This window comes from Elephantulus edwardii, unplaced genomic scaffold (genome assembly GCF_000299155.1).
Source record: "Elephantulus edwardii isolate Elephantulus edwardi_28Jun2011 unplaced genomic scaffold, EleEdw1.0 scaffold00085, whole genome shotgun sequence".
NCBI lineage: Eukaryota > Metazoa > Chordata > Mammalia > Macroscelidea > Macroscelididae > Elephantulus > Elephantulus edwardii.
This window is the reverse complement of record NW_006399835.1, coordinates 12,222,828-12,232,247: the sequence shown is the minus strand read 5'-3', so window position 1 is coordinate 12,232,247 and position 9,420 is coordinate 12,222,828. Positions and strand designations below refer to the sequence as shown.

The window sequence follows — 9,420 nt, the reverse complement described above, 5'->3', positions numbered from 1 at the left end:
TTGGTGAGAAACAAGGCTTTAGGTATTGATGGAATCCTAATTTGTTTCAACAAATAGATGCAAACAGGAAGCACCAATCCATCTATGCTAGGAAGTTTCGAAGACAGACACCTCCCAAGAAAACCTTTGTTTCACATCTGTGAACATCTGCTTCATCTCATGTACATACAGACCTTTAGTATAAAATGTGAAGCTTTATATATATATAATTTTGTCTCAGTTTTCAATTTTTTGGTTTGACAGTAATATGCAAAATAAAGACTGAATTAGAGAAGAGTTTGATTTGTTTTTAATCACTAGGTTTCTATAGTTAGGTAAGATAGACTTTACACTGGTAGAGCAACCCTTAAAGTGCTTTTTGAACAGTTGCAATTTTTTCTATTCTTTTGTTTTCCTGAATGGTCTTGTGTTTGTATCTGAATTTAGTATAAAATGTAAAAGAATACATTATCATCTCAACCACATTAGTAGAACACAATGTTGTTATCCAGTAACAGTGATTCTCCTAATCTCTTAGTACACATCTAATTAAGGATATTCAGAATTTCTGTCTATGTTTGTGTTCATAGGCTGCATATCACAAGAATCTAGGAAAAACTGTTTATACCAGGAATCTACTTTGTATGCTATAAATCAGTCATATTTGAGTGCTTAAAATTTGTACTTACATAGTTAGCTGCAGAGGGAGAGAAGGTTGGGAGTTTTTTAATCTTTAACTTTACACAGCTTTTTTTTTTCTTTTATAGGGGTTTTCCTGCGTGGCTGTTTTTCTCAAAATGAACGTTAGTTTCACCTTCTTACGACCTTTTGCTCGGTTTATGATGCCATGTACCCTTCACAGGAAGAGAAGAGATTTATATTCAACAGTTCTACAGAGATACATGTCTTCCAAAATATCAGCTGTATCCTCTTCTAGTAAGGAGGATGTAGCACCTCCTGAAGAGCTAGAATTAGATAAGTGGAAAATGACAATGAAATCTAGTGGTCAAGAAGGCGCTTCTGCAGTTTCCAGCAGTGAAGATGAAGACCCGCTAGCTGCCACAAGAGAATTAATCGAGATGTGGAGATTGCTTGGCAGAGAAGTACCAGAACACATCAGTGAAGAAGATCTTAAAATTGTAATGGAAAGTCCTTCTAAATCATCAAAAAAGAAATATTTAAAATACTTATATATTAAGGAAATAAAGAAAACTGCTAAGCAAAAGAAAAAAGAAATTAAAGCCATAGCAAAGGAAGAAACTAAAAAAGACAACTTGCTTGAAAACACTAAAGAAGATAAACCGCAAAACTTTCTATTTCTACGGCTTTGGGATAGGACTATGAACATTGCAATGGGCTGGAAGGGTGCACAGGCCATGCAGTTTGGACAACCTTTAGTTTTTGATATGGCATATGATAATTATATGAAACCAAAAGAAATGCAGAATACTGTTTCTCAACTCTTAGAAAGTGAAGGATACAACAGAAGAGATGTTGATCCATTCCATATTTATTTCTGTAATCTTAAGACAGATGGTGATTATTATAGACAGTTAGTCAAATATTATGGAGAAAAATGGAACAAATTGTTTTTAACAGCAACAGAAAAGTCTCATGTAGATTTATTTCCAAAGGACAATATTATCTATTTAACTGCAGATTCTCCCAATGTTATGACAACTTTTCAGCATGACAAAGTTTATATAATTGGGTCTTTTGTTGATAAGAATATAAGGCCAGGCACATCCTTGGCCAATGCAAAACGACTGAAGCTGGCAACAGAATGCCTCCCATTAGATAAATATTTACAGTGGGGAACTGGTACCAAAAATCTGACCTTAGACCAAATGATTCGCATTTTGTTAAGTCTGAAAAACACTGGTAGTTGGGAAGAAGCTCTGAAATTTGTTCCCAAAAGAAAACATACTGGTTTTCTGGAGATTTCTCATTATTCTCAAGAATTTGTCAATCAACTGAAGAAAAAGTCAACACTTAATTCATTTCCGAAAAAACTCCCTAAATATACATGCAAAGAAAATGAAGCTTAAGTGACATGGATAGCCGTAAAATAAATGGCTTGGAAATACAATTCTATTAGCGTTCTTGCTTCCTGAGTGGAATTCACTTCGTCTTTTTTTTTTAACGGCAATCTTCCCAAATTAACTGCAGTATTTCATCTTATCACTCATTAGTTAAATATCTACAAAACTTTGGAAATGTATTTTACTTGCTGTTAAACTGAAAAATAAGTTTTTTTAAGTTTATTAAACAGTAATTTTTAGAGTGGACTCAAAAAAATTGTACCATTGGTGTCTTTTTTTAATGAATTTTTTTCCATGTTCCTTTCTTTCTTCATGGATGTTATTTTAGTCATGTCAACTACCCTTTTGTCAAAAAGTGCTGTAGAAAATATTTCTAAACTTAATGTGGTAGCTCACTAAAGTAACATTTGATTCAGTGATATGTATGTCAAATACACAAAATATATTGTTTAACTGAATCATGGCTAAACAGTAGGTTTTAACAGCCCTTGGAATTTAGGGAGATAAAGCACATTTCATGCTGTTTATCCTCTTCTAACACACATACACACACAAAAGTAGTAGTGACTATAATCTTTCCTCCTGTATAATAAATAGAACTTGTTGCCATTTGGTCAATTCTAACCCATAGTGAACCTTTAAAATGGAGTAGAATTGTTCTTGAGACCTTCCAAGTCTGAATCTCAACGGAATAGTTAGTGGTTTGCCCTCCGACCTGTTGGTTAGTAGCCCAGTGCTCACCCACTGCAACTGGGGACCTAGGACAGATATCTTCTATGAAATACAGGGGAAAGTGAGAACTGGAACTTAAGGCGACTGCTGTCCAGGTTTTGAACGTTATCTGCCTCTGCTGGCATAGCTTTAGAACTTTTCTATGGGTGAGTGGAAACCAACCCATAGTTGACCCTCTAGTGGGCTTACAGAGGCTATAAACTGCATGAAAGGAGTCCCATGGAGCAGCTGGTAGATTCAAACTGCATGCCTTTGGGATTGTAGCACAGCTTCTTAACACTAGGCAACCAAAGCTTGTTAACCTCTGTTGTTTACTGTCAGGTTGGAGCTGACCCTCCAACCAGTTTTCAGAGATAGTTAATTGCCCATAGAGTGGCTGGTGGCCTTGAACCATGTGCCTTTAGGATTGCAGCACAGCTTCTTGCTTCTAGGCCACAAGAGCTCCTATTGGAAAGATGGGTTTCTCTTCTCTAAAAGATTTCCATATTAGTAGCATAGTTCATAGGGTTAACCTTGCTAACCCATAGGCCACATCTCTTTGTTCAATTCACCTGGAAGATCCTCAGGAGAAAGACAATCTACAGTTTACAGCCTTGGAAATCTAATAGAGGGTCTGGTAGGAGATAATTCTGCCTTGAGGGCAATGAGTTTGGATTTTCAGGTTTTGAACATAAGATTTCCACACATAAGAACTGGCTTTCACAAGTTTTACTTGACTGCTTTTGCTTCAACTATATGGTTGAAACAGAATCCTCTTTCTGTAGACCTTGTTCTGTTGACCACTGATTAGTCCAAGTTAGACTAATTCTGCCTTCCCAGCCAATTGCATGATCTAGGTATAAGCACCTGACCTAAATATGGCCAGCAAGAACCCTGTTCCAAGGAAAATAAGATACTACAATTCCTAATTCAAGACTGAAGGATCAGAAAAGCCTATGATTATGATAAGAAGCCTAACAATGATAAGTTGTTAAATAAACTTAGACCATGAGAGGAAGCGTAAGCATTTCATCTGTTCGGTGCTAGCAGGTCAATTTGACTCCATGACCTTATATGACAACATAAGCAGAAGAGCCCCATAGCATTTCCTACTCTTCAATCTTCGCAGGCTGTGACACTAATGTTTCAAATGTGTTAATGGTTGGCTACCTAATGCGGACAGAGAGTGGGGTGGAGCTCCCCAATTAAAACAAGCTTGGAAGGAGGAGTGGCATCCACTTCTATAATAGCTTGCCTCCAGAAACCCTACGAACCTGGAGAGAGGGTGAAAGGCACCCAAGCAGTGAGGACTCTCCTTCATAGGGTCGCTATGAGTCACCTGCGACTCGACGGCACTTAACAACAACAACACAATCTTTGCAGGACCATCTGGTGGGTTTCAGCTGCTAGGCTTTTAATGCTGTATGACCCATATCATCTACTCAGTGTCATCAAGGTGATTCTTACCAACTGTGTAGGGCACAGCCAAACTGTTTGATAGGGTTGGCAAAGCTGTAAATCCTAACTGAAGCAGACTTTGTCTGCAGACCATAATGGTGTAAAATTAGAGAGCTTAATCACATCCCCAATGCATCACCAAACCCCACCCTACTAAATGGCAAAGTAGTTAGAACTATTTGTCATGCACTGAAAAAAATAGTTGTAAAGATTGGCAAGAGAGCCAAGACTTTGAGGGTACCATACTCCTCTAGTTCCAGCCCTGCTTCCTAGGTTCTAATTTCTTACAGGCTTTGGCAGTAAGGTATGGATACAGGGAATGAGAGAAAACCCCTCAACCAGGTGTACTGACAGTGACTGCAACAATAGGCTCAAGTGTGTGGGAGATTATGAGGATGGCATAGGGTAAAATGGGTCAGATCTATTCATAGAGTCAAACTTGATGTCACTTAACAAAGTGCTTAAGTCTCTTGGCGGTTCCATTTTCCTCATCTTTAAAAAAAGGAATAGTTCTTCACTGAAAATGGTGTGTGGCCCACTCAGTTGGTTCCAACTCACAGCAACCCTCTATTGGCTATCAGACTAACAGAAGACTCCCCCATCTTTATCCTATGCATCCACTTGTGCATTCAAATTGCCTGAAAAGTGTGGCCTTTTTGGTTAGCAGTGTGATGTGCTAAGTATTATGCCACCAGAGTACTAAGTACCATAATTTAATCCTGAATTTTAAAATTCTATAACTAGAAATGTAAGTATCTGAACTTTTAGTATTACCGTAGGCTGCTACAACAGAGAAGGCAGAAATAGATGGCTTTAACAAACAGATTATTCTCTAAGCATTATGCCTTTTTCCACGAACTGGTCCATTCTAACAACATGCCCAAAATATATATGAGACAAAGTTTCACATCTGTGGCTCTTAGGACTACCCTATGTACTTTCTCCTAGACATATTTGTTCTTTTGGCAGTCGGTACTTTTCTCCAAAACCACAACCCAAAGGTAAGGATGATTCTTCATCTTTAGTCATTGTCCAAATTTTAGATGCATTCCAAGTAACTGAAAAGACCATGATGTGGTGGTCTTCAGACTGACATCAGTGCGCTATTACACTTTGGAGAGGCCTTGAACAGCAGATTGTCCAAATGTAACATGTCTTGATTCTTGTCTGCTGGTACCAAGGTGTTGTACAACCAATTTGTAAATTTGTACAATCGTAAATTTTGTACAATCAATGATTGTAGGTTCAAGTAAGATGAAATTGTTGACAAGTTCAATCTTTGCTCCATAATGTTGCCTATTGGCCCAGTGGTGAGGATTTTTGTCTTCTGGATGTTGAGATGTAATCCATAAAGAAAGCTGTCTGATCTTCTGTAGCAGACATTTCAAATTCTCCTTACTTTGAGCAAGCACAGTTGTGTTATCTGCATAACACAGGATGAATCTTCTGATCCTGATGCCGCATTCTTTTTAATAAAGTCTAATTGCTTAGAGAATTTGCTCAGCATACAGATTGAATAGGTATGGATAAAGGATACAGCTCTGACACAATCTTCTTGATTTTAAACCATACTAGTGCTGCAATCCTGAAGACATGTTCGAGGTTCAAGGCCACCAGCTGCTCCATGGGAGAAGGATGGACAATCTCCTTCCGTATAATTAACTGCCTCTGAAAACCCTCTGGAGGGTCAGCTATGGGTCGGTTCCAAATCAATAGTACACAACAACAGTGTTCCCTTGCGTGGACTAAATTTTGTGCAATCAATGATTTAGTCATAACAAATACCTTTTTAAAAAAATCATAAAGGACAATACATGGACCTCACCTACTGAGTCATACAGGAACAGACTATATAAAAAGAATGACAAGAGAAGCTCAATATCAGCAGTCAAAACCAGGCCAGGTACTGACTCGAACAGACCATCAACTATTCACAAGTAAGTTAAAATTGAAGCTGAGGAAAAATAAAGTCTACACGAACCAAAATAACGATTTTTGAGTCTCTCACCTAAAAGCATCTAAAAAACTCAGAGAAGGAAATCAAGAAAGCAATACCATTTACAATAGCCATACAACAGCTGGTGGATTCAAACAACATTCCTTCTGTTTGGCAGCACAGTTCCTTACTACTAGGCCACCAGAGGAAATCCTAAATACAAAGGCACAGTAAGAACAAAAACTCTTAGAAAAGTTCCCAGTACAACCAATAGATTATTAGTGTGATGGTGAAGAGTAGGTAAAGATAGCTGAAGATTATGGCCAAGAACTAGCAGCTCTGGGCTCAAGTGTGTCAGAAATTATGATGATGGTACAGGATATGACAGAGTTCAGCTATGTTATTCTTAGGGTCGCTATGAGTCATACTCTACTAGATGACACCTAACAACAATTATTACATACAGCCTCAGACCATTATAAGGACTTAAGAGTTTGCTTTGAAGGATAGGGAGACCACAGTTTTGAACAAAGTGACATTTGGCTTATGTTTTAATAGGACAACTAAGAGGGACATCATGCTTGGGAGGGTGGAGGGACAGCACAAAAAAAAGGAAGGCCTTCAGTAAGATGGATTGATTGAGTGATTGGGGAAATGGGGTAGGTGTGTCAGAGACAATAAGATTAGCACAAGATAGAGCAGGGGTTAGGGCTGTTGTACATAGGGTTGCTATGAGTTGCAGGCAACTCGACAGCACATAACAACAACAAGCAAATTCTATGAACACAGATATTGCCTTTCCCTACATTCTCACCCTGTTTTATCCATTTCTGTATCTTCAGGGCCCGTGGAAGTGCACACAAAACAAGTAGTAACAATTTAGTTGAATGAACAAATTTGATTCATTCCAAAAAGAAGCACTCTGGCTACAATGTTCAGAATAAGTCATAAGAGCAGAACCATTTAGAATACTTTTCTAGTAACAAAAGTTAAAAACAACAGTTGTTTGCTAATAGATCATGTCTTAGTTATCCAGTGATGCTATATCAGAAACATCGTGAGTAGATTTAACAGCCAAATTTTATTCTCAGTTAAAGAGGCCGGAAATCTGAATTATTCTTTGCACCTACTCAGCTCATTCTATATTTCAAAACTGATTAGCTTAAATACGTACTGCCTCATTAACACCAAAAACAGAATCCTATTCAGTAATGAGATTATATTAACAGGTATAACCTGTTGCCCTCAAACTGATTCCAATTCATTACGACCCTAAAGCACAGTGTAGTACTTCCTCATAGTGTTCTAAGACAGTATTCTTTTAGAAGTGTATTATTGCATCTTTTTCCTGGTAGAGGACAACCAGTAAATTCATAGCATTGCCCCTTCAGTTATCAGTCAAAGACTTAAAATTTTTGGTCCACACAATTCAATCTATTAACAAATTGGATGAAAGGAGTGGAAGAAAAGTCAATGTTAAAGAAAAATTGACTTAAGAAACTAGAAGAAACCCTAACAAAGAGATTGGTCCATTTTGCTGTCCCATTAGGTTGAAAATGAGCCAGTCCAGAGGCAAGAAGAGAGGTCCTCACTATCACAAAGAAAGAAGACCCAGGAGTGGTCCTTTGGATGAGAGTCCTAGCACTAAGAACCTCCTATATCCAGGACACAGCTTTAATGAGAGACATCAGAATCAGCAACACAGAAACTGTAGCAACAGAACTAGGAAAACAGTGTAGTGTGGTGAAAAATGTGTGAATATGTTCATTGTAGATTACCAAGTACAAGTAAGCCCAAGCTTACCTTGCTTTCTTGGGACTCTGACTATCAGAGATTGTATATTGGGAAAGATGGTTTCATTCCACAGGAAAATTGCCAAAAGCAAATACAACATCATTTTACAGAGAAGATTTGAGAATCCTCTGGTTGATTGGTTCAGCACTAGTGGAACCAATACCCTGTAAATAAAGAGTGTTGGCTTTATGATGTGGTACCTGCAATTGTACCTATATATTCTGTCTATTCTATTACTTAACCTATTCGTTTTATCCCTCTTGCTTATACAAAGTCATCATTCTTCTCACTGTTTCATTAGATTTTTTTCCTCTAAATTTTACTGTTAGATCATTTCCAAAAGCACACCCCCCCATATGGTGTTATATTTCTGATATCAACAAAAACAAGAATATCTTTTATTTTTTTTTTTTAGTCTCTTGATTGCACATCTCATTCTATGCCCTTACTGTTATTTACATTATCAATTGGTCAATAATCAGGCCCAGTGTTGTATTACATAAAAAGCAAGGGAAACGCTTGTTTATTTGCCTTTGCTGATAGTACGTGCAGTCAGGTTGGGTATGAGTCACAGCTGGTCGTTACTCTTAAATATTCTGCTTCTAATTAATCCACAACATGAACAGTCTTCCAAGCTTCCTAAAAAACCTATAACCAGGAGAGGATAAAATAGATTAATGAGACCTTCTAAGAATCAAATCCCTATGCACATAAAAACCCTTCTCCAACAGGGTAAAAAGGGAAGCCATAGACTGGGGGAAATATTTGGTAATGACATATCTGATAAGGGACTAATATCTAGAATTTATAGAATTCTCAAGTGCCACGACAAGCTAAACAACCCAATTGGAAAACAGGCACAGGATATGAATAGACACTTCACCAAAGAAGTCATTTAGATGGCAAACAAACACATGAAGAAATGTTCAAAATCCCTAGCTCTCAGAGAGATGCAAATCAAAACAGCTATGAGATATCATCTCCAGTAAGAATAGCAAAATTTAACTGAACCACAAACAACAAACGCTGGCTAGGTTGGGGAGAAACTGGAACTCTTATTCACTGTTGGTAAGAGAGTGTAAAAGGGTACAACCACTCTGGAAGGCAGTATGTATGGGCTTTCTCAAAAAGTTGCAAATAGAAATACCATTTGACCCAGCAATTCCACTACTGGGAATATACACTAAAGAAACCATAACTGCCACCCAAGCAGATATATGGACTCTTATATTTATTGCTGCTTTGTTCACAATAGTAAACAGTTGGAAACAACCCAAGTACCCATCAACAAATGAATGGATAGAGAATTTGTGGTAATTCATACAATGGAATACTATGCCACACTGAAAAACAAAAACTCATGAAATATTATACAAAATGGGTGACCCTGGAGGACATTATGCCAAGTGAAATATCTCAGTCACAAAAAGACAAATACTGCATAATGTCACTGTTATAAAACAGGACTGACATGGGGTTTGGGGAAAATGAAAAAAAAAA

The 9,420-nt window shown here is 37.6% G+C and overlaps 1 protein-coding gene across 1 annotated transcript; it reads left to right on the top strand.

Moving 5' to 3' along the window:
* Positions 1-764: 764 nt before the first annotated feature.
* TRMT10C (tRNA methyltransferase 10 homolog C (S. cerevisiae)) lies at positions 765-2,027 on the top strand. Its single transcript, XM_006890037.1, has one exon. The coding sequence runs from the start codon at positions 777-779 to the stop codon at positions 2,025-2,027; it is 1,251 nt and encodes a 416-aa protein (XP_006890099.1). The 5' UTR covers positions 765-776.
* Positions 2,028-9,420: the final 7,393 nt, after the last annotated feature.